Below are 26,425 nucleotides of genomic sequence, written 5' to 3'. Positions count from 1 at the left end.
GCAGTCATGAGGGGACATATTATTTCATATACATCATGGAAGAGTAAAAAGCAGGATGCAGCTTTGAAAGACATGGAGTCTGAATTACGCCGGCTGGAACAGTCTTACCAGTCCACTCCAACAACAGACACCTTGGGTAAGATCACCAAATTGAAGTGTGAGTATAACACCATAGTTTCAAAACGCGTGTGCTCTTAAATGACTAGCTCAAGACAGAGATTATTTGAGTTAGGCGATAAGCCACATAGGTTGCTGGCGAGGCAACTGAGACACTCTCAGGCATCACAGGCTATACTTCAAATAAAGAACAAAAGAGGACAGACTGTTACAGATCAGCAGGGAATTAATAAATGTTTTGAAGATTTTTATCGTACTCTATATAGCTCAAATAACACTGCTAGTAATGATGAGATTAATGAGTTCTTAGAAAAGTGTGATCTACCCAAACTTGATCACGATGCTGCAGCAGAGTTAGATGCCGAGATCACTCTAGATGAAGTTAAAGCAGCAATAGTCCAGTTCCCAAATAATAAGGCTCCCGGGCCTGACAGGTTTGGGGCAGGATTTTATAAGGCATACAGCACACTGCTGGCACCTTTAATCCTGTGTTTGTTTAATTGCTCAAGGGAAGTGGGCTCTTTAACTAACACACTATACCAGGGCAATATTGCTCTCCTGCTGAAAAAGGACCGGGACCCCACAAACGTTTCCTCATATAGACCTGTGTCTCTTCTCCCACTGGAAACTAAACTATTAAGCAAAATTCTAGCTAACCATCTCAACAGTCATACTCCCAGAATCATCACCCAGATCAGACAGGGTTTCTCCCTAATCGACATATATACTTCAACATGAGAAGACTATCTAACCTCTTCGTGATAGGAAAGATACGGTTATAATATCCCTCGACGCCGAAAAAGAAAAGGCTTTTGACCAGGTAGAATGGCCATATATGCTGTCGGTACTGGTAGGATTTGGATTTGGCAATTCTTTTATTAAATGGAACCTCTAGCCTCCTATATACACTCTAGCCCCGAAATACACCCTATTACACATCTAGGAACTCAGCATAAGATCTCAGCCTACGCTGATGACGTTATATTATTTATTTCAAACCCCAAAGCCTCTATATCTCCATTGCTGCAGTTAATAAATACTGTAGATTTGGCTCATTTTCAGGGTACAAGATAAATTGGGGGAAAAGTGAACTAATGCCATTATCAAATTTGGTAGATATGACATTCCTCAAGACAACTCCATTCAGAATTGTATCAAATAAGTTCACAAGTCTGGGTATTATAGTCACAAGGAAGTTGAGTCAGCTACTACGACTTAATTGGGATGAGAAAATTGATCAGTTGGGGAGGAATATACAGTTTTGGAACACTTTACTTATATCAATGGTAGGGCGTATTAACGCCATTAAAATAGTGGTCTTGCCAAGGTTCAAGGGATGTGAATCTTTGGGTGTCTCACGATTCGATTCCGATTCTTAGGGTCACGATTCGATTCAAAATCGATTCTCGATTCAACCGATTCTCAATTCAACCGATTCTCGATTCAACCGATTCTCGATTAATCCGATTCTCGATTCAACTGAGTCTCGATTCAAAAATTGATACAATGCATAGTGTGTTAAGGCAAATTATGGCATCAAAACAATACAGTTTGTATAAGATAATGTGATTTTTAAATAAACTGATTCCAATGATGTCATCATACAAAGGCAAACTTAAGACAAAAGGTAACATTTATTCATGCTAAACAAATAACAACTTACTTACTGTACAAGAAATAACTTGCATAAATAAAATTGCCTAAATAAAAGCTTAGGCCAGCTGCCCCTTTCTTCCAGAAGTAAGTCTCAACTCTCAGTGACTACAAGAATAAGTTCATGGTATACAAAAGGGTTTGGAAGAAAGGTGCTGGCTACACTGTGTGTGGATGTTATGACCTGCACCCTCTTTTTGTGCACTTCTGTTTGACAGTGTGCCTGCAGTGCATGGCTGCCCTTGTTTGCATAGTTAATAGCTGCTTTTATACTGGGCAGCAAGCCGCCAATTTGGCCGTCCTTTTTGCGGCTCGGTCCACAGATTTAGACAAAAGCCGATAAATTGGGGGTCTGTCCTGGTCCGCCAATTTGCCACCTCGGAGGGTACACTTTTATCCAACTCCGTTGCGATCTAAATCCGAGACGTCGATATGCCAGAAATTGCGTGAGATGGGCAGAGGTGTCGATGACCTGCACTGTTATGCGACCCATAGCCGGGGAGTTTTAAAACCAGGAAACAGCTGATCACATATGAAGGTAGATCTGTGTCTTTATTATTCAATCAAAAAAAAGGTTGCTTCAATCAAAATATATAATTTCAATTAAAAAAAACTTCACTTTAATCAAAAAAACCCTTTTCAATCAAAGAAAAAAAGTGTTTGAATGCAAAAATATAGTTGAGACACAGAAAAAGGCATTTGAACACTGTTTTTCTTTGATTGAAAATGTTTTCTTTGATAGAAGTAAAGGTTCTTTTGTTTGAAGCAACTTTTTTGATTGAAGTAATGTTGTTTTGTGTTTGGGCCATATTAAGGGTAGGACATTTGTGTCTTTATAATTCAATCAAAAAAGAAGTTGCTTCAAACAAAAAAAAATATTGTCAATAAAAAAAATCACTTCAATTAAAAAAAAATCTCTTAATTATTCAAACCCAAAAAAGTTGCTTCAATCAAAAAAAAATATTTTCAATCAAAGAAAAAACTCAAATGCAAAAATAAAATTGAACCCCCCCCCCCCCCACCCCCCAAAAAAATCATTTGAAGTGTTGTAGTTTTTTATTGAAATATTTTTTTTCGATTTGAAGTGATTTATTTATTTTTTTAAATGAAGTGAAAAAAGTTTTGAAGTCTTTTTTTGGTTTTGATTGAATTATTTTGACACAAACATCCCGCAGTGGGCGGGTGCTTCCCCATTGGTCAGACATGTTTGAGTGACAAGTGTCTACACCAACGACGTCTTTCTGACAAGCAAGTCATGGCCGCCAGCAAGCCAGGGAGCAGTGGTGGAGTTGTTGTTAACTACAGCATTAAAATGATTGGTGTCATGTTATTAACCTACTCTGTTTGATATTTTGATTAAACATAAAGCTTGCTAACTTAGTTCACATTGACTAATTTGTGTGATGGTGTTAGATATCTAACGCCGTCATATTGTCAGGCAGGCTTAGCTGATAACGTTAGCCGATGGCCCTGCACACTGAATGAATTGTTTATTTCACCTAAGTACAGAGGCTTGCTATGTGCTAGTGCTATGTTATGTTATAATAAGTAACGTCATTAGTTGTCAAACAACAGTCGCAGTCCAACTGTTGCCTGCTGTGCTGCCTGTTTAGCAGCAACAGGTCATGCAGAGCCTGAGTCTATCTTTTCACACAGCCCACAGGATTACAGCTATTTGACTATCCCGCTCTCTCTCTCGCTCACGGGTAGTTGTCTCCCCACAAACACATATACAGGCAGTCAAACGCTCACAGACACAGAGGCAGATGCTTTTATTTTAAGAGCGGGACATAAGCTGTATATGCCGTCCCATACGGAACAAAATCATTATAATGAAAATACGGGACGTCCCCGTGGATGTATTATATCCACTGACGGTCATATGACAATATGACTGCGTTAGATATCTAACACCATCACACAAATTAGTCAGCGTGAACTAAGTTAGCAAGCTTTATGTTTAATCGAAATATCAAACAGAGTATGCTAATAACATGACACCAATCATTTTAATGCTGTAGTTAACAACAACTCCACCACTGCTCCCTGGCTTGCTGGTGGCCATGACTTGCTTGTCAGAAAGACGTCGGTGGTGTAGACACTCAAACATGTCTGACCAATGGGGAAGCACCCGGGATGTTTGTGTCAAAATAATTCAATCAAAAAAAAAAACCAATTTCAAAACGTTTTTTACTTCATTAAAAAAAATTAAAAAATCACTTCAAATTGAAAAAATATATATTTAAAATAAAAAAACTACAACACTTCAAATGATTTTTTTTTTTTTTTTAGGGGGGGGGGATTCAATTTTATTTTTGCATTTGAGTTTTTTCCTTGATTGAAAATATTTTTTTTGAGTGAAGCAACTTTTTTGGGATTGAATAATTAAGAGACAAATGTCTACCCATAATATGGCCCAAACACAAAAAAGATTACTTCAATCAAAGAAAACATTTTCAATCCAAAAAAAGTGATCAAATGCAATTTTTTGAGTCTCAAATATTTTTTTGCATTCAAAAACTTTTTTTCTATGATTGAAAAAGGTTTTTTTTTTGATTGAAGTGATTTTTTTTATGGAAAATATTTTTTTTTGTTTGAAGCAACTTCTTTTTTGATTGAATTATAAAGACACAAATGTCCTACCCATAATATGGCCCAAACACAAAACAACATTACTTCAATCAAAAAAGTTGCTTCAAACTAAAAAACCTTTACTTCTATCGAAGAAAACATTTTCAATCAAAGAAAAACAGTGTTCAAATGCATTTTTTTGAGTCTCAACTATATTTTTGCATTCAAACACTTTTTTTGTTTGATTGAAAAGGGTTTTTTTGATTAAAGTGAAGGTTTTTTTATTGAAAATATATATTTTGATTGAAGCAACCTTTTTTTGATTGAATAATAAAGACACAAATCTACCTTCATAATCACAGCAGTCAGTCCATCATTTCATCCGCGGACATTAAGATGAGCAACTGGACAGCCACTGAGATCCAGGAGATGCTAGCGTCTCATCGGTCTCTGTAGATGTCTTCGCTGTTAGCCTGTTGTTGTAGCGGCAAGCTAAGAACGGTCGCTACTTTCAAATTAAAAGCCCCCCGCTAAGAACCCAGTTCTAAACTCCAATGGGGTGCAATGTAAAGCTCTTATTTTGAAGACAAATTCGTTGTCTTTCTTTCCCCAAGCTTGCTGCAACGCTGTGTACGGAAGCCCATGGGGGCGCACAGAGAGACGGGGGAACGTTAATAAAAAATCGATTTTTGGAGTTTATGAATCGATTCAGAATTGTGGATGATTAGAATCACAATTCTTATGTGAATCGATTTTTTTCCCCACCCCTACAATGTTCCTTTATATATTTCAACCAATCCCAGTATGCATCCCTCAAAAACACTTCAGACAGCTGGATTCTATCATATCAGCTTTTATTTGGTCTGGCAAAACACTTAGGATCTCAAAGAAACAAACATCTTATCAAAAATTGCTCCGCGGGTGGTCTCGGCCTGTCTCAATTCAGATCCTATTATTTCGCTGCACTCTTAAATATTTTTTTGTTTTAGTTGGGTTGTTTACCAGGCAATAACCTGGAGGGTATGCCTGCATGGTTACAAATTGAACACCTCTCCTGTCAGCTCACTTCTCTACCATTTAATAATTCATTAAAGATATGGAAGCAGGTAATAACAACTCTGAAAACACCCAAAGTTTATTTGGATTCTCCTATACGCTGTAATCATGCATTCAAACCTGCACTGGATGATGTAGTTTTCTCAAACTGGAGAGAGAAGGCTATTATCACTTTGAGTTTATATTGAGGGTCATTTGGCCTCCTTTCAGCAGCTACAGCGGGCATTCTAGCTTCAGGCTTCGCATTTTTTCCGTTTCCTACAGTTGAGACATTTTGTGAGAACTCATGTCCCACAATATGAACGTAATCCTCAGCACGTAGCATTAGATACAATTAAAGGCAGTACATAGACTACACTATTCTCCCTCCAGATTGCAAAAAATATTTCTGGATGTGTCATCCCAATGTATTAAGTGTCGAAGTGAGGAAGGAACACTATCCCACTTATTCTTGTCATGTCATAAGCTACAATCATTCTGGGGCACCTTGTTTGAGTTTTTCACTAAGGCCTTTAATCATCCATGTAACCCAGACCCACTCACTGTATTGTTCGGGGTTGCCAATCCAGATAGTGTGAAAAGTACTTGGGAATCTAAGGCTGTTTCCCTCTCAGCATTGTTAGCCAGAAAGCTAATTTTACAATCTTGGAAACCTGAAAGGTCTCCTACTTTTGAAATGTGGCTGAGAGAGCTACATGTTTGTCCTGTTTGTCGCATGTCAAAAACCCCTGTCAAGAAACCTGCACTGTTCTGTGTAGCACCACCAACTACCGTTAATATGTATCTATTTCTTTGTCATGAAAACAATAAAAATAAATACACAAAAAAAGAACAGCTACATCAGACTTTGACCAGTGTTGGGCTTCCTGTAGTCAGACAAGGAGTCAACGTAATCAAAGTAGTAGTAGAATTGTGAGTAACTTAAAGGAGCAGTCTGTAGTTTTACTGAAGAAATGTTAATGAGCAGAGAAAGATCCTCATCAGCTGATTTTGACCCAGCACACTGAGGATGTGACTGAACAGGTGGTCGTCATCATGTCAGGTGAAAGATGATGTCACCTCTGATCAGTATTAACACTTACTTGCATATTATATTCTACTATCAATAATGATTTTATTTGTCAGTCTTCACTTGTCGTCTCTTAGGTTATATTATGATCTTTCAAATTAATGAGATACAAAGTAAATATGCAGATTGATTGAGGCTCATTAGGAGAGAATGCTGTCATGTGTCATTGTTCATAGGCTCCTACATACACAGTGTTCACGTTAACACCATCTACACACACAGTTGGAACATTAAATCAGTCTTGTCCACTTGAAATAATACTAGTTGTGTTGTGTTCTGTCTGTGTGCAGTATCTCGTCTCTCTTCATCAGAACACACCAGCGATCATGAGCATTTGCAATTTGGATATTTACACTAGGACAGCAGAAGAAGCAGTTTTGAGTTAGAGAAGCTGCTCTCTGTTATTTCAGTTGTCTGATGACATCAGAGCATGCCGCACTGTGTGCTGTCATAGAAATCCATCCATCCATCCATCCATTTTCTTCCGCTTATCCGGGGCCGGGTCGCGGGGGCAGCTGCCTGAGCAGGGACACCCAGACTTCCCTCTCCCCGGATACTGCCTCCAGCTCTTCCGGGAGGACCCCAAGGCGTTCCCAGGCCAGCTGAGTGACATAGTCACACCAGCGTGTCCTGGGTCTTCCTCGGGGTCTCCTCCCGGAGGGACATGCCAGGAACACCTCCCGAGGGAGGCGTCCCGGGGGCATCCGAAACAGATGCCCGAGCCACCTCAGCTGGCTCCTCTCGATGTGGAGGAGCAGCGGCTCTACTCTGAGCTCCTCCCGGGTGACAGAGCTCTTCACCCCATCTCTAAGGGAGCGCCCTGCCACCCTGCGGAGGAAACTCATTTCGGCCGCTTGTATCCGGGATCTTATTCTTTCGGTCATGACCCAGAGTTCATGGCCATAGGTGAGGGTCGGAACGTAGATTGACTGGTAAATCGAGAGCTTCGCCTTTCGGCTCAGCTCTCTCTTCACCACGACGGACCGATACAAAGACTGCATTACTGCGGCCGCTGCACCGATCCGTCTGTCAATCTCACGCTCCATCCTTCCCTCACTCGTGAACAAGACCCCAAGATACTTAAACTCCTCCACTTGAGGCAGGAACTCTCCTCCCACCTGGAGGGAGCAGGCCACCTTTTTCCGGTCGAGAACCATGGCCTCGGATTTGGAGGTGCTGATTCTCATCCCAGCCGCTTCACACTCGGCTGCAAACCACCCCAGGGCATGCTGGAGGTCCCGGCTCGAAGGAGCCAACAAGACCACGTCATCCGCGAAAAGCAGAGACGAGATCCATTGGCTCCCGAACCAGATCCCCTCCGGCCCGTGGCTGTCATAGAAATGTGATCTTTTATTGTGAGAAGAACAAAAACTAAAAGGCAACATGTGTTCCCTCAGGCAAATGTAGTTCTTAATCTGAAGCAGCAAATCGCCAGCTAAGCTCCACCAGCTTTAGCAGCCTGAGGATGAAGACGTGTAGACAGCGACTGGGACTGAACATAAGACACAAGCCTCTGGTCTGAAGACAGGGGACACAGTACAGAGGTGATTTACAGCAGCTCTGACCAGGACTATGCTCTGGGGACGAGAAGACACAGCAGGCGAGGACAGAAAGAGAGTCGGAGATCAGCAGCAGCTGAAAGGAAGTGTAGAGCTGGAATACTTTGACATGTTACTCTGTGAACTGAAGATTTATTTGGAACGAAGCAGAGGTGACTGTGGAGACAAACCAACACTGTTCTGGGGACTCTGATTTGGTTTCTGTTCAGTTTTAATAAAGTGTGTTTTATCATGAGTTAACCAAGTGATTAAGCTCGTCTTAGGTCAGTAAAGGAGAGAAACTTGAATTCAGACGTATGCAGCTGTAGTCTTCTGTATAATAAAGAAAACAGAAGTGAGAGAATTTCCTTTCTTGACATTTTGTGAGTTTATTTTGTTCATTCACTAAACTGAAAGCCAAGAGAGCTTGTAAAACATGGTAAAGTCACTGCTGACGTTAATTAATCTCCCAGGTGAAACCTCTTGAGCTACAGAGTGGTATTAAGAGATGAGACAGGCCAGGGCTAGCTGGTTGTTTCTTCAATCTGTTCATAGCTCATTTTTTGAATATTTAAACTAAAACACAATTAACTGCAGCTTTATTGTTAAAAACATTTTGATCTGACTCAAATAATGTGCATGATTGTTATGTACTCATCATCTAAAAAGGGGTTTGAGAAGCTTTTTCTGCCCTAACAAGTTGAACCGTGACGACCTTTAGCTCGAGGTCTGCACGATTCCAGTTCCAATTCCGCTCAAATCCAAAAATACAGAATGAGCATGGTTTTTCTAAATCCTGAAACCACTGAATATGCTGTTACTTTAAAACAGAAATGTTAACCTGTTTGTCATGAACAGACACATCATGATCATCAGTGTTAGTGTGAGAGGGGAAAGAAGATTCCAGTCAGACACCTGTGGAGCATGAGCTGGTTTTACTGAAAAAACTGTAACAGGGTTGGTGGACCAGGCACCTGTGTAGCATCACACTGCTACTGTACATACAAGACAACACCCACAGCACAGTCACTGATTATACAATGCTTCTAATCAATATGTTCATCAATATATAATGTATTGTATAATCAACAGCTCTGGGTTATAGTGTGGTGGGGACATGGAGACTGACCACAAAGTGTCCGTCACATTTTTTGTTTCTTTCTATTCCACTTCTCACTCAGCTTTAACATCTGGATGTCAGATAATTTGATCCAAGCGGAGTTGTTGTTTCTCACAACCTGTTCTGTTCCACACTGAAAGGTTTGAGCCAGTGAGTGTGATGTGTCTCAGTCAGCAGTCTCAGCTGAGTTGATTAGAGCGAATTCCTTTTTTAAAAAGCATCACGAAAAAAGATGATAAAGCAGCTTAACAGCATGAATATTTTGTATGTCTAAAAGATTGTCGTCCCTTGAAAGGCTCTACACTGCAGGCTCCACCCTGCAGGCCCAAACGTTCGTTGGGTACTGGAAGATGAAGACTGGTGTGTACACAACAGAACTGGAGGCCAGCATGTGTCAGACAGGGTCGGGTCACCAACACCAAATCATTTCAAGCTTCAGGTTTTTGAACTTCACGAGGCTTCACTTGAGAACGAGAACTGGAAAAGATGGCAACCACACCATCAACTGGGACATCGTGCACCTGTAGAATCGAAAGTGTTGCCATGGGAAACAGAGCTCAAGCTACTGTCTCTTTTGGACGTCCCATCCAATCACACCACTGGAATCTGATCAAAATGTTGACAAATGCTTCACTACAGAACTACGCGTCTTCCATATCTGTCTAATGGCCTCATTTGGACATCTGAAGACAGATTGGGCCTCATGCAGGAATGCTTGTATGAACAGTCATACCTGAGTGAGACTGAAGAGAATTTTCTCAAAGGTGCCGACCAAAGTTTGGACTGGTCAACACAGACAGTCTGGCCCTTTCCACAGACGAGCATAACACTCATCTGACTTAACTGTCTCTCTCCAGGAAGTGACCTTAATAGCTGAGTCTCAAATACTGAGGCTTCGTGTTGAGCTCAGACCCAACGATCCGAGAAAAGACATGGATATTAACTACCTGTCTCAAGGAAGTGAAATATATATTTAAAACATATTTTTAAGAAAATGTTTTTGAGTTTATTGTCATATTTCAGCACAGCAGCATCAGGGTTCATATATAGGTCACTCAAACGGTGCAACATCAGCTGCTCCTCCTCTCAGATTTGGAAAACAGAAAAAACAGAGAGGTTTAGGATGAGAAGACAAAGAAGATCAACATGAGGCCCACTGAGTAGCTCTGTTGTGAAGCAGCTGATGATATTTGATGAAAATCAGCTGCTGCAGTGCGAACAGTTGAAACAATCCCACGCATTCTGATAAAACTTGTTTGGTCCATCATATCCCACCTACACAAGATGATCAGCGCCACTCTGAAACATGTTTCTGACTTCTGACTCTGTCCTCAGAAAAAAAAAAAAAAAGATTCAGGTTTTGGAGAAAAAAGTCAGAACACAAATAAATGTTGGCCTCCACTGTTGACTGGGCCAGGTATCATTTCAAATGTTTTCTGATGATCCACATACAACACCAGAGTTTTTGTACCCTAAGTGGGGAAATAGAAACATGGCTCTTTTTTTTTCATTTGACAAAGAAGTTAAATCGGACATCCGAGGAACAAGATCACAAGTCTAAGCAGATATTTGATCCCAAGCATCGATAGACATTACTAAGAATACATTTGTGGTGGTACCAAACGGTGCTGAAGATCAATACCCAGCCCTGCTCACTAAAGAAACATTTCATTTGATTGACTTCTGGGGGATTCACCGGTCTGTCACACTGTCAAACATCATCACATGAAAGCAGTATGGTGAGTTTCATGTGTGGAGGGAGTCTGGGTCTATCTGGAATGTAGGAAAAGAAACCAAAGACACCATTTACTACTTCAAACCCTAAAACATCACAGAGTAAATCAATGGGAGCCCAATCAGCCTGCCTGCAGCTGAAATGTTAAAACGCTGAGTTCACAATGAGAACAAATTAAGCATGCGACACAATGAGGCTTAGCTGTGGTGCTGGAGGAGAATGACGTTTTGGGGACATAATCCTATTTGGCATTTTACAGATCAACAAGATCAAAATGAAAAGTAACTGAAATGGTTGGACTTTGTAGAGGTTCCTCTGCGAGGCTAGAGCAGATCTGTTGTGTAGTCATGGCAGAAACAAATACAACACTGACAACAGGCAGGGGGCAGGAAGTCAGGAAGCTTCTGTGTTGCTTGTGAATCAGCAGACTAAGGTGCAAATGTGCTCAAGATATCCTGAGATCAAATGGTATCACATCTTACTTCCCCCTCTCTTGTCACTGTGGAATGTGCTGTTTTCACAACAGGAATGGCTTCATGAGAATCTAATTTAAAGTCTTATAAAATAACATGCATCTCAAAATGGAAACCTGAGGAATTACAAAATAAAAGTCCTATCAAATGCACTGTATTTAAAATCAGACAACTGAACTGTTCTCTTTGGATAGAATGATTGTGTCTGCTGCAAGGAAATGACAGAAGACAGAAAGCAGAAAGGAAACATCTTAGTTTAGATGCCTGGTAGAAAGCTGGTCTCTGTTTAGATGTACACATGAAAGAGGGGAATCCTGTTTCTATGTTCCTGTGTGAGTGTGTGTGTGTGTGTGTGTGAAAAAGAGAGAGAGAACCCTGAGCTGGTGGATCAGGGATGATACCTATTCAGCGTCATACTCTTACTGACCCAAATCTAAACTTCTACTTTTTATAATTATTTTTCAAAACCTAAGACTTTGGCAGGAAACTAAGTGTCTTGTTAATGGTTAATGTTTTTTTTTTGATCACATTTTAAATCAAGCTTATTTCAGTTTGTCCAGGACAAACAGCAACAGAAAAGTGAAAGATAAGAAGTACAACTGGTGTGAAAATAATGACTGATCAGTAAAACAATAAGTTCCAAATGGGATACAAGTGCTGCACCCAACTAATTCAGCCACCATGGATTGGACCAGATGTGGATTTTGTCTGTCTTTTAATATGTAGAAATGATGGTGCTGGAGCAACATTAATTCTGATGTTCCAGGAACACCACCAACACAGTGATAACATATACATGGCTTTACTGGTGTGAGCAGGCCTAAGAGCTGCTGGTTTAACAAGGTCACACATGCTGTTCAGGGAAAGGGCATAGCTGCTTACAACTATTTGGTACAGAGGAGGTTTTCCACAGTGGCTTAGCAGATTATTAACATACCAAGGTGCAAAAAGCATTTGAGTAACAAAAAACATGCTGGAACAAAAACATCAAACTCATTTTCTTCTGCGTCTAAATATTTGTAGACATCTGCAACCAGCACAGATGATCTTGTTTTCAATTTTTTGTAACGCTGTATAATCCACTGGCACACCTGAGGAACAGTAAGTAACAATCATGGAATGTGATTTTTCCCCATCAAACAGGTGGAGATGCAGGTGGTGGAAGACATCCTGTCAATCAGAAGCTGAATGCGTCCTCGCAGCTCACGCAGGACTTCAGTGTTACTGTGCAACAACCCAATACTTCAAATCAATACATGTCAAATTGTCGATATTAAGAGACAGCATCTTCAACTTAATTGTTCTGATTAATTGACCAAACTGACAATATCTCTGCTACCCCTGCTACATAGATTGTTTACTGGCAGCTGAATGTTTTCGTGCTGGAGGTCCAAATGAAACAGGCAACACATCTCAGCCCTCAAATAATTGATCTGCTGTATTTTAGCAAAGCACCAATACAACACGATGAAAACTTAAACTCAATCAAGTTTTGCATTAAAGTGCACAGAATCATTGAGAGACGTGTTGCTCCCTGGTGACTGACTTCAGTCAGGACTCCACGAGTCAGTCCTTCACTCCAAACAGCATACACCAGCTATCAAAACCTCATTACCATGAAAGTGGAAGGGTTGGTTTTTAATGGCTGGTTAGTAAAAGCGATCACTAAAAAAGACAACTAAAACCTAAACAACAGGCTAACAGCTCATTTATGATCACAACATGAGCTGGTGTTGGACCAACTAGCAACTCATGCTGAGGTGTGTCATCTGATTGGGGGATGTGTAAAAAGTTAACAAATGACTTTCCCTTCTCTATTAGAAACATTTAGAAAACCATTTTCTCCAGTGTGATTACAACTGCCTGTTCACCAACAATAGCAGATGGTTTCACTTGGTACCACAGACTGACACCAGCGCACAGTGGCCACAATGACATCATGTCTCTAAAACAAGTTCACCAATATCAATCAATATCAATACCTCACACACACATACATACACACGCACAAGTTAAGTTAGTATAAATTCTGATATAAAATCAAATGATGCTGGGGGATGAGATTACCTACAACCAAAAATGCCAGCTCTCACACACAGTTCTGGGAGCTATATAAATACTGAAAGGTTTAAAACGCTCAATCCACAGGGACATGCACACACTCGTATTCAGAAACTTTGCCTTTAAACGAGCAATCAAACTGTGATGTCACAAAGCCCCAGTCATGTCCCCTGCACGGCTATGATTGTAAAAGCTGAAAAAATTAATTGTTCTGTTGCTGCGAGCTTAACTGTGCATCAAGGGTGTAATTTACATCTTTTCAAATCAATTTGTGATCTCTGACTTCTGGAGACTTTGAAAGCACATTAATAACAGAAGGCTGGCCTACTTTTAATGTGATGAAGAATTCTGCAGCACATGTTGAGCTTTGTTGGCAGGAGGGTGAGAATCATAAAATGAGACAACCGTAATTAACAAATGAATGAAAGCAGAATTTTTGAGACATTAAAGAGAACAGGAAACATGATCGTGGTGGTGAGTGTGACAAGACCGTCAGAATTAAAGCTGTGGAAATGTACATTACACTGAATTTATCCAGACGAAGAGGAAACAAAGGACGTTTTGAGTTTGCATGACCTTTGAAGAAATTAAAAGAACACATTTTCTAACAGTGACGAGTTAACAGCATGTTGTTGAGAAGTACGACTATATACTGAACACATAAATATAACAAAATTGACTTAAGAGTTAGACCAGCATGAATCTAATGACTGTACACAGCATCACATTCATTAAAGCCCACTGAGGCAATGTGATGTGATTTTAGGCTATGTTAATAAAAATGATTTTGACTCCTGCATGGATCCTTCAAAACCAAACCAGTACTTCATTCAGAATCAAGTTCAACTACAACATCATTTTGACTGTGACCAGGATGTGACTGACAGACAGGTGCACCCCCCCCCCCCACCGTTTAATATCACGTTTCAAAACCAGCTCAACAAATGAATCTGACATAAAGGGTTACATTCAGCAAAACCATGTCCAGATGGAGGAGATGTTTTCCCCCCAGAGTGACCAGGAGTTATCGCAGGATGATTCAGATGATCTTCACCTTTTTCTGGAAACAAAAGTCAAATTTCCTTCTCAGCTCCATGACTGAACAGTCATTCCAGCTGCTGCTCCATACAGTCTGAACGCTGCACTTTTTGATATTTCGGAATACTTTCACACAGCCTCCTACTTTGGTCCGTCTCTTATTTACAACCACGGTAACAAATAATTGCTAGTCTATGTATGTGTGTGTGTGTTTTCTTGCCAGGGTCTCAAAAGATTGACCATCAAGTTTTGCACATCCAGGAACAATAAAACATTTTAAATCACTGTTTGTGTGTATGAGAACAATTCACTATTCCTACAAAGTGCGTGGTTCTGTGTGTGTGTGTGTGTGTGTGTGTGTGTGTGTGTGTGTGTGTGTGTGTGTGTCATTCCAAAGCATGTAAGGTGCAGGTAGGCAGCTCTGTGATGATTTGAAGGAGCAAGCTGAAGAGCAAGGGAGTCTGTGACTGCTTGGTATTATTAAATGTTCGTCAGCATAGTCTGTTGGCCGGTGGGAAAGCTGAGGGTCAGAGAGAAGGTCACAAGGCCAAAGGTGCCTAAAGGAGGACACTTTTCAACCCTCATTATTCTCTTATTGGAAAATTCATCTTATTGGCTTAAGGTTCAAATGACTTGAGGTCCAAATGATAATCTTACTTGAGATCTGTTGAACTTTGAATGGCCTTTTTATAAGCCTTACCTAGATGGTGGGACTATGGGTGGAGGCTAATAGCTAAGGGTGGGGAGAAAACTTTTGGTCCGCTACAGCAGCAGGTTGAAGCTGTCGGCCTCTCCATGTGCAGGAGCTGTGCAGCACAGAGATGGAGCAGGGACACTTCCTGTGAGGGTGATCGGCTTGCGGTCCATTTAGCTGCGTTGTTCATGCAAGGCTGAGGCTTTGAGGAGAGCCCAAGCAATGGCTGAGGTGTGGGTGCAGTTCAAGAGTTCACCTGCGGGTGGCTGTGGATGTCAGGGAAGTTATTCACCCACTGCTTGGGTAAGGTAGAGTTTACGTGATTAGCCCCTCCCCCCGGGTTATTATTGAAGGTAGGAGCAGGAGTTCCATGGCCATGTTGCTGGGTTGTTTGTTCAAGAGGTTCCCCCCAGCAAATAGTTCTGAACCCGAGCAGAGGCACATGCATTGGACAGGATTATGTACTGTAGGCATCACAGTTTCAAACTCGTCCTTGGTTGAGAGTTCAACGCCCGACTCGCTGGGTAATTCCTTGGTTAGGAGGTGGAGTTCCCTCCTTTGAATAAATTCTGGACCCAGGCGAGGGGCGTGGCCTGATGTCAGGAGTCATCATCAGTGTCCTCTATAAGAACCTTGGTGTCACGGGTCTTGGACCTGAAGAGGGGAAGAGGAACAAAGTGTTTACAGTGCTGACTCAAACTATACAAGGTTAGGCACAGGTCAACTTGTTGATGCCACAAGTACAGTTGCCTCATCATCTGCTCTTGGTTATTAAACCCATGATGTGTCCACTTGGCCTGAAGGCTTACAAACCCTTCCACACTGAGAGGATCACATGACCTGAAGATTGAAATATTACCAGGAACAGACATCAGATATAACTAAATAATATTCACAATCCATACATGCATGGAAAACACTGAGCACAAGGATAGACCCTAGACTCTACCACCTAATGTAGCTTGTGATTAATTCACACACTAAAAGATGACTCCTGTTAATGATCTTTTCATTTAATCAAGAAGGTAAAGTATTGTGTAACGTCTGTTTAATATGAGTTGAATATGAGAATAATCACTGACATCCTCCTTATGTTTAATAACAATGATTCAGATAACACCACCAACATGGTGAACATGGTCAACATGTGAAGTGAATTCCCTTTATGGTACACAAGAAAAAACCCTAACCCTAACTATTTCATGAAGTGGAGTGTGGCTAGGTGGGTGCTGTCTTCTAGAATCTGTGGGCTCTGTGCAGACATCTCACTTCACTGACAATTAAAACACCATAAAACACAAAGCACCTGGGGCCTCATGTATCAATGTTGCGTACACACGAAAATGTGGCGTACGTCATTTTCCATGCCAACGTTCAGATGAATCAAAAGTGAAATGACCGTGGAAATGTGCGGTGTCCCACACCAGCTTCATGGCTGGCGTACGCACGTTTCTACAGCTATTGTTCCTTTGGCGACACTTAGAGGTGATGCTGGGAAACTGTTAATTATGTGAAAACAATTAGTCCTCAGAGTAATGTGCACATCAGAGACACATTAATGGACTATTAACACACACATGTTTGCAATCATATGGATGGATATAAAAGCATGCGCAAAGTGATGAAAAAACGGATTAACATGGCAGCCTACGCCTTGTTAGAAGACATCGCAAATGGTAATTTCAGACGTGAGAGGATGTTAGAGAACGGGAAGATCTGTTGGCAAATGACGACAACTGGCTCATGAGTCGTTTTAGGTTGCCGAGGCCAGTGTTACTGGAGCTGTGCGCAGAGCTGCGGCCGGCCCTAGAACGACACACAGCCAGGAGCCCGGGGTTGTCCGTGCCCACACAGGTGCTGACCACTCTGGGGTTTCTGGCAACAGGAGCCTTCCAGAGGGACCTGGCCGACCGGTCAGGAGTGTGCCTGTCTACTCTGACTCAAGCCATGCCAGCTGTGTGGGACGGGATCATAAGAATGTCATCCAGGTACATCAAATTCCCATACAATGCTGTTGAACAGGCCAACATTAAAGCGCAATTTGCAGCAAGAGCCGGTTTCCCTAATGTAATCGGAGCTATTGACTGCACACATGTTGCCATAAAAGCGCCATCACAGGATGAATTTGTTTTTGTCAACAGGAAACCTTTTCATTCAATTAATGTTCAAATAATTTTTTTAATAAATTTTTTATTTATTCAACCTTTATTTAACCAGGAAAAAGACTCATTGAGATTAAAAATCTCTTTTTTTGCAACATAAATATGTTGAACAATAATATGTGATGCGCAAATGCAGCTCACCAACATCGTGGCAAGGTGGCCTGGTTCAACGCATGACTCGTTCATTCTTACCAATAGCATGGTTGGCAACAGGCTGGAGGCTGTCACGGTGCGCGATGGGTGGCTTCTCGGTGAGTAAATAATTTATCTGTTTAATTGCACCCCGAATGTAAACCAGCACAATGCCCATTTGGGCACGTGCATTCAAATATGTGTATTTGTTTTTCCCTGGTGAATATAGAGCAGCGGAGCTATCTAACAAGCCCTTTATTGTCTCCTTGTGTTCAGTATTTGTGTCAATAAACGCGTGCGTAAAGTTGGAAATGTCACACTGCAGTAGCCACGGCGCACTTCTGCAGTCATTAATGTAAGTGTGATCAGTCTTGTCAATCCTTGTAATGAAGTTGTTTTGTCCTTCTGTTTGTTTCCCACTAATGGTAGCAGTTATTATTATTATTATTATTATTATTATTATTATATATTTCTTTAAAAAAAAAAGCAATAGTGATTCAATCAAGTGGTGCATGAACAAAGGAAACTAAACTTATTTCACATGTTGTATTCCTCCTTCATTTGACTCCTGTCCCCCCGCCCGTTGCGGTCACGCTTCGGCGGTGGGCTGAAATCCTCCGCCTCCCCTTCCACCTTCACGTCGGACCAATTTTTTTTTATTTCAGTGAGTGTGCGCTGCTCCGACCCCACAGCGTTCACTGCCTCACACACACGCTCCCACTCACATTTCTTTTTTTGGGTGTTTATCCCTGACGAGAGGCTACCAAATAATACAGATCTTTGCGTCTCGACTTCATTTAGTAGAGTTTCAAGCTCAGACTCGGTGAAGTTGCGCTTCTTCCCTTTACTCATGGTGTAAATCTGATGGTGCAGAGAGGGGAATCCCTGGTGCAGGCCCTATTTAATTAAATTGGCATATTTAAATGGGGGCGTGGACAGGGACAAAGGAAAAGTGCTTGGATCCATGCGTACGCACACTTTGATACATCTGATTTTTTTTGTGCATACGACAGTTTCTGGATTCTAGCGTACGCCATGTTTCAGTAGGAAATCCACGCAAGTCTTAGTACATGAGGCCCCTGATCATTCATGACTACATGACTGATGCCACTTCAGACAGTTTGAGATTTCTTGATGTCAGGCGTGCAGCCATGGGTGTACAGTGTGAACTGGAGAGGGCAGAGCACACAGCCCTGAGGGGCTTTGATGTTAAGCACTAACATAGAGGACGGGTGACTGCCAATCTGAACTATCTGGGGTCTGCTTGTATGGAAGTCCAAGCTACAGAGTGCCATACTAAAGCCCAGTGTTTAGTTTAGTTTTCCAATGTTCAACATGCGTTTGAAAGGATTTCTTCTCCCATCCGTATTCGTCTTTTTTAAAGGAACTACAATGTGATGGCCAGTTGCAGTTATGCTCCTGGAACAACATTAATTATTATTTTCCAGGAATAACACCAACACAGCGATATCAGATTGTGCCATTAGCACATGTGAAAGATGCTATAAATAGCCGCAGCTGTGTGTTGTGGTCGTATGTAATGACAGCTGATATGATGCCGATGTTAAATTGGACTGAGCTTCCTATCTTCTGTTCCTCTCAGTCTAATGACTGGTAGGGAAAAGGTATCGATGTGTATTAATATAGACACAAATTTTCTGTTAAGTGATTAAAGACTCGTTCCACACAGAGACAGTTGTTGGGACCCACAGATGAAGACAATCATTGTGGATTTCAAAATGGACTCTGAACTGAAGTCTGTGTCCCAGAATTCCCCATTCTTCACACCGAGGTGCAAAATTCAGCCTGAGCTACTGTTGGTAAGGGTGACAGACCCCTCTCTGATCAGATAGTCAAAACTCCAGCACCGAGCTGCTATCCCTGCAAAGGAAAGGAGGGAACTGTTTCCTCCTCTGCCGACTTTCATTAGTCCTTGCACAGCAAGAACGGCATCCAACTTTGGAGTTCCAACCTTCTCCTGCAACCACCAGCACCTTTTCTTTAAAGACTGGTAATGTTGGACAAGGCTTAGCTAGCATCGCATAGCACGACTAAACACACTCTGGTTGATGTAATGCATATGTGTTCAATTTATGTGTTTGTTCACTGTGTTGGTGTTATTGTGATCTCAGGTCAAGTTAATGATAGTTTGCTTTCCTAGACAGCTAATTCAGCGTTAGCCGAATTATGCTTCACACAGACTCAGAGTCTCTGCATGCAACTAACCATCTTCTATAACCTGGCACCACGTCTCTCACACTCACACACACACACACACACACACACACACACACACACCCTTGTATATAGTACATGTTAGTTAGATTGTGTGTTTTTATCTTTGTGTTGAATAAAAAAACTTTCAAAACTTCATGCTGTCTATTTAATATTATACCAGAGTGAATGTTGCCAACCTCTACACTGTCAAGAACAATTATTCAGAGTTATAAACACTTTAGTACCTTTTTATCAGACCGATTTAGTAAATCTGCTATGTTTTCCCTTCTTCAGGGGTGGTGCCCCGAGGTGATCTAATGTAAATTGGATAATTATCCCTGATAATCATTAATTATTATTGATAGCCAAATAGCCTTAAACTCCCTTTTAATGCTGCATAAACACTACTTAATTGTGCCTCATGTAATGCAAGGCCCAACACAGTTCTACAGTTATCATAAGGCATCTTACTTTCAGAGTCTTGCTGCTGAGTAAAAGCACAGTTCTTTCAAGATCTATACCCCATATAGGCTTTAAAAATCTGTTATTCATCTTTAGCCAGCCTGCAGTAACTCACTACCCACACATTTCTACATATCATGTTTCTGACTGTCGGCATTCAGACTCACTGTGAGGCCAGTCGGGGCCTGCGTAGACTCATGCTGTAGCTCCTCTTCCAGCTCTTCTTGCCCTGCCGGTTCCTGACTCCATCCTCCTGGTCCATCATCTGCTCTAGCAGGGTCTGGTCGTCAGCGTTGAGCGGAGCAACACTGATGTCTCTGACGGCCCTGAACTCACCACAGTTATTCAGGTGCTCGTTCTCCAATCGAAAGAAGTTCCACACAAAACGTCTGTCAAGAAGAAACACTGGCTGTCAGCTGGCCAATTGTTAATGAGAGACTACTTCACATATTTTCAGACTTATAACAGTAGTGAATAGCAATAGTCCACATCGTCATGACAGTCAACCACTATCACACACTGTGTCAGACATGCTTAGTTAAAAAGTTAAATGAAAAATCCCACATTTATGTTTTTTGAATGGTTCAAGCATGTAGACAAAAAGCTGCTGAAGCAGTGTGAGTAGTGGTGCATTCTGAAGCAGCAGCATTGAACATTATGATTAGGACTGCAAAAGAGCACTCGTAATGGCATAGTCCCCAAGACCTTACCCAGAGCAGGGTTAGCCCCGACTGTACAACGTTATCCCCTGGATATCGACACAGGGCTAAAAGTTGCCAGTATAACAGGGAGCTATGGGAATGAGTTGTGATGGGTCATTCTGGACTGTCACACTAGCTGTGTGTCCAGATTAAACCCTGGGTTAGAAGAAGTACATTATGCGAATCATACAGCCCTACTTTCAGCTGTTCTCTCTTTGGTTAACTCTTTTATTCACCATTGTCCACGGTAGATTCAGGCCTACAGCTGTGCTTAGCAGAAAAGAGAATTTCCATGTTTGTAGCTGATTATTAATAATGCATACTGCATACATTTACAAAACAGGAGGAGTAGAGTAGAAAGCCTGGAGATAAAAAAAAAAAGTGAATCAGGGAGGAAAGAACGTAGGAGGAATATACCTAAAGACCTCCATTGGGGCCAGTATAGTGGCCAGTATGTCAGAGATGCCGTGAAGCCCTGAGACTGTGCTGAGGGTGACAGTTAACGTCCATGAAAAACGCAACAGCACATCCTCCACTATGGCACTGTAGTAATAGGCCTAGATGAAGAGACAGAACAGGAAGAAACACAACATCACATTATAGTTTATATTCTCAGAGACTGAAAGGGTCAAACTATCAGCTAGTCTCCTCTATCACATGGAGCTTCACCCCTGTGTGTACAAATACCTTATGTGGGTAGACTATCTCCTCTCTCAGAAAGGTATTCTCCCCTGCGTTGCGGTCGAACAGGCCCCAGTCCATCTTCAGATCCCAGACCAGTGTGTAACATGAGCTGACCACTAAGCAGCTGATATACAAGTAGAAGAAGATCTGGGTGTCAGCGTGGGCTTCAGCTGAGGAGGAGAGAGACACAAGAGTGAGCTTAGACAGCGAGCATAACCTCAGACTTATATGTTTCAAAGCAACCAATTTGTTTTTCTAATAGCCCTGACACCTATATCCACTTTTTAAGAGTATCTATTAAAAATATTCATGACATATTTTTCATAAACATTTTTTTTTCTTATGCTGTCCTTTGCTGCAGCACCTCTATTCACCCCCTGTCTGATTGCTCTGTATGAGTTCCTGTCTCTTTAAGGGGCGCCTCCCTAAAAATCTGATCTGCTTTGATTGGTCAGCTCTCATGGCCTGAGCAGGCACTGTCCACCAGGTTGAAGTGATCAGCTCTGCTGTTTTTACAACAGGGTGTGGTGACTGTACAGTTGTGAGATCACAACCTTACTGAAGTCCTGACAGCTCGTTTAAATGCGGTTTCCTAAAAAGGGTTTTGTCCATTTCACCATGGATTGAGCGTTTTGATACTTTCACAGTAGCACTTTCACTGGTTTAAGATACAAAACGACAAGGAATCCCACTTTCTATAATATGGGACCTTTAACTTGTACATGGAGGGGAGTTGTCAAAAGCACATATATTTCTGTCCATTAACCTTTTGTTACTCTGGCTTCTGACACATAACAGGAAACTGTTGAAGTGTCTATCCATGGTCACATTATGCTTGATTTTTGATGATCTAAGTACGAATAATAACAATCATGGCGACAAAATTTAACAGTCTGCAAATCAAGATAAGAAACTGCAGCAGCAGTGAGCCTGCTTTCTTTTTTTCAGCAGAATAGAGATATACTCCATGAAAGAACATTATAACATATGATATTGTATAAAATAACATTTAATTACAGTAAAAAAAAGAGTAAAGTTGCAGTGGGCTACTATTATAAATATGCACCATATATAGTTTCAATATATTATATAATAATATATATGCTGTATTAAACTTAAATTTAATGAAACAAGCTGACAGTATGGTAGAAAGATGTCACATTTACATGTCAGGATCTGGTTATTATAGACACAGATTAAATATTTAACTGTCATGTATCATCACAGTAACAGCGTTATATACATTAGCAGCTATAAACACTCGTAAAAACATTATAAAAATACATTGTGGTTTGGTGCGGACCTGTACACTGAACATATATAAGGAGTATGCCTAGTTCATGTTTATAGTGATCAGAGAACGATACAGACGTTGTTTTTGGTTCCTCTCTGTTTCCTGAATATATCCGTACGTGTGTGAATGTGTGAATGAGAGGCATTAACTTATGGCACTTTGTAGAAGTGAGCTTTATAAAGTTCACTTCATTGACTCGTATTAGTTCACGGGGCTAAGCTGCCTCCTCCAATATAGCGGCGACGTCGACGTACGGTCCAGCGCTCAATGAGGCGTCTTTGTATATATGTCTATGGTGTGACCCACAGCCAGGGAGTTTCAAAACCAGGAAACAGCTGATAACAGCAGTCAGTCCATCACTTCATCAGCGGACGTCAAGATGAGCAACTGGACAGCCGCTGAGATCCAGGAGATGCTAGCGTCTCCTCAGTCTCTGTAGCTGTCTTCGTTGTCCACTTGTTGTTGTAGCGGCAAGTTACTACCGGTCGCTACTTTCAAATTAAAAGCCCCCCACTAAGAACCCAGTTCTAAACTCCAATGGGGTGCAATGTAAAGCTCTTATTTTGAAGACAAATTTGTTGTCTTTCTGACAGAGAATGCAACGTACTTTACGTTCAGTCCATGTCACGTCCATACCCCCCCCCCCCCCCCAAAAAAAAACCACCAAAGCGACAAGTTTGCAGGTATGTTAATTATGAAGAAACAGTCTCTAAAAAGATGTGGTTCAAACAAAAGCCTCAACTATCTAATGGCCTTTTCAATAAAGTGGTATGTACCTTTATGGGTGCTGTATAGGGCAGCAAAGGTGACAACAAAGAAGGAAGTGGAGTATTTCCCAGCATTAACCAGGTGAGGGAAGGCCCGTTTGGTGTCACGGTAACGTCGCAGACACTGGACAAATCGGAACCAAGCAGGAAGACACTGGATCACCGCCCGGACACCATAGGAGTAGGAGTTACACACATCTTTACCTGCGGAGAACGACATACACACAGGGTGGTCATGATGGTGTGTGAGTCTGTCATCACTGAATCTATGTGGAGGACGCCTGAAGTTGAATTCAACTGTTTTTAATCTCACCTGAGCTGCTGATGAGTCCATCGTGTTTTTTCCAGTCCAGTTCAAAACTGTAGAAACAGATCATGTACTCCAGATCCATCAGAACCACCCCCAGAGAGTTCAACTGGTCAGCCAGCCAGAAATCTGCAAAGCCAACACGATGAAACGGAGCCGTAACCACTCGAAACTGGGACAGAAGGGGACAGAGAGGACAATGTCAGTGTTTGAAACAGTTTATATCAATTGTATGCTCAGTCCAGATGAGTGACATCACTAGCTTTCATTCAATCATTCACTTGAAAGTGACACTGAGACAATTTTATTAGTTTTGTTATTCTGTTACGGTTCTTTGGTGATGTGATGAACTAATCGGCTCTCCGATCTAACGATACAACCAACAAAGATTTCAAAACACACTTTGAGTTCAACACATTGGAGGTGCCTCAAGGCTCTCAAAAAATTTACCACGACAGCATACAGGGGATGTAGTGAGGACACGGACGTGTACAAGGTACAGGCTATTGTTGCTCGGGCAACAGCCCGTTCGCCCTTAGTAGCTGAGCTGCCCCTCTGGAGAGAGTGCCTTTTTTTTTTTGCTGTTGTGTCTACATCAATACAATAAGCCCATAATTGGTAAAGTAGAAGTGTTAAAACAAATTAAATTGCCATATACCGGTAATTCAAACTTTCAATTCAAAACGTTATTTTATTTTGACAACGTCAGCGATGCCCTCTGCCCTTCGTCACGTGACTTTAATCTGACACACTGAACACTGCGGGTGCGCAATACAGTTTGTAGTTGTACGAGAGGGAAAGTCTGTCAGTCAGGTGAGTTTTAGAAGCTATGGAGATCACAAATGCTCGGTGAATAATAGCTGCAATGTTTTTACCGGCACCCTGTGTGGTACGCATGGCAGCAACGTAAACACACTACCCTCTTTTAGCCAGGACTAGTCCAAATGCAGTGTGAATCGTGAAGACAGGTCAACTCTTGAGGGGAGTGTTACAAGGGGTGTGAAAAGCCCTACATGTGTGTCACAGAGACCTTGACCTCCGACCTTTAGTTACCAAATTCTAATCTGTTAATCCTTGAATCCAAGTGGACCTTTGAATCAAACTTGACACAATTCTCTCAAGTGTTCTTGGGCTATCACGTTTACAAGAATGGAATGGACATACTGACCTACAAACATATGGTTAGAAGGACAGACAGACAGATGGAAAACATGATGCCTCCGGTCAAGGCTGTGACCAGTGCGTACGCATAAAGACTCATTTTGATCACTGATTAATTGTCTTTTGAGTAGCTCAAACTCCTCTGAAGTGAGAATGTGCTGCTTTACTTTGTTTTATGACTGTAAATGTAATATCTTTAGGTTCTGGACTGTTGGTCAGACAAAACAAGCAATGTGAAGAAGTAACCTCGGGCTATGATAAATTGTGATGAACATTTTCAAAGCTTTTATTAAGTTTTATAGAGCAAAAGACTTGACAAATTAATCTATACTGAAAATAAGTTTTCTGCCAGTCAGCTGCAGCCCGACATTTAAGGTCCTATATAGAGCAGAAGCGATTACACAGGTAACTTGAATAATGAGATTACAAAATCTGGTCGAAGCAAAACCTCTGCCTCGAGGCTTTGTTTAATTCCTATCACCCACGTTATGTGGCCTGCTTAGCTCAGGGATAATTTTTTCACCCGGACTGTTATTGTGGACACACACCACCACGTTCAGAATTGAGTGGGCACGATGGCGGAGAGCCAAGAACCGTCCGTAAAATACAGAAAATGTCCAAAGTTTGGGATCATTTCACACTCAAAAAAGAAGACAACGAAGTGCAATGTGTCTACTGCAAAGCAGGACTGGTCTACCACAACAGCATGTCAACAATGATTCAACATCTGATCCAAAAGCATCCAGTTGTTAACACCAGCTCACCAAGTGTCACCGACACAAGCTAACGTAAACATTGATGTTAACTAATTTAACGTAGCCTACCATCGTAAGGTATTTGTAGAGGCCTGATGTCAGCATGACTAGATATCATGTTAAGATGTGGAAACTAATTTGTGTTAAATTGCAAGAGAGTAATAGCCTACACCAAATGACTCCTTTCCACACACACACACACACACACACACACACACACACACACACACACACACACACACACACACACACACACTCATCTCTTCTCTCTCACTCTCGCTCATGCATGCGTGCACACACAAACAAACACACACTCTTACTCCTAGTGTTAGGAATAGTTGGAATAAAAACCTGTATGTTTTTTCATGAATAAAAGCCAGTTCTTCAGTATATTTAACAGGCCTGTCATTTTCGTTATGCATTATTTGGTATTGTGGTTTAATAATGCAAAATAATTTTTTATTAGATTACTCGAATAATCGAGGGGATAATCGGTAGAATACTTGATTCTAAAAATATTCAATAGCTGCAGCCCTACTCCTATACCTACAGAATTGGAATGCCTTTATTGTCCCGCAAGGGAACGTAAAAGACGCATGTGAAACACATCAATGGTCAGTGACTTCCATGGACAAACATGACATGTTAAATGGTGGAT

General features: G+C 41.4%; 1 protein-coding gene across 1 annotated transcript in view; it reads right to left on the bottom strand.

Moving 5' to 3' along the window:
* Window positions 1-8,922: 8,922 nt before the first annotated feature.
* Window positions 8,923-26,425, bottom strand: part of LOC115572152 (xenotropic and polytropic retrovirus receptor 1 homolog) — a 106,372-nt gene continuing 88,869 nt past the window's right edge. Inside the window, exons 11-16 of the mRNA XM_030401983.1 lie at window positions 23,858-24,023; window positions 23,554-23,748; window positions 21,487-21,653; window positions 21,217-21,356; window positions 20,266-20,487; window positions 8,923-15,779 (exon numbers count right to left, since the gene is read on the bottom strand). Coding sequence (XP_030257843.1) covers window positions 15,725-15,779; window positions 20,266-20,487; window positions 21,217-21,356; window positions 21,487-21,653; window positions 23,554-23,748; window positions 23,858-24,023 — 945 coding nt within the window. The 3' untranslated portion in view covers window positions 8,923-15,724. The remainder of the gene's footprint in view (window positions 15,780-20,265; window positions 20,488-21,216; window positions 21,357-21,486; window positions 21,654-23,553; window positions 23,749-23,857; window positions 24,024-26,425) is intronic.

Source organism: Sparus aurata, chromosome 21 (genome assembly GCF_900880675.1).
Source record: "Sparus aurata chromosome 21, fSpaAur1.1, whole genome shotgun sequence".
Classification (NCBI taxonomy): domain Eukaryota; kingdom Metazoa; phylum Chordata; class Actinopteri; order Spariformes; family Sparidae; genus Sparus; species Sparus aurata.
Note: the sequence above shows the minus strand (reverse complement) of the source record. Positions and strands in the feature narration are given on the sequence as shown.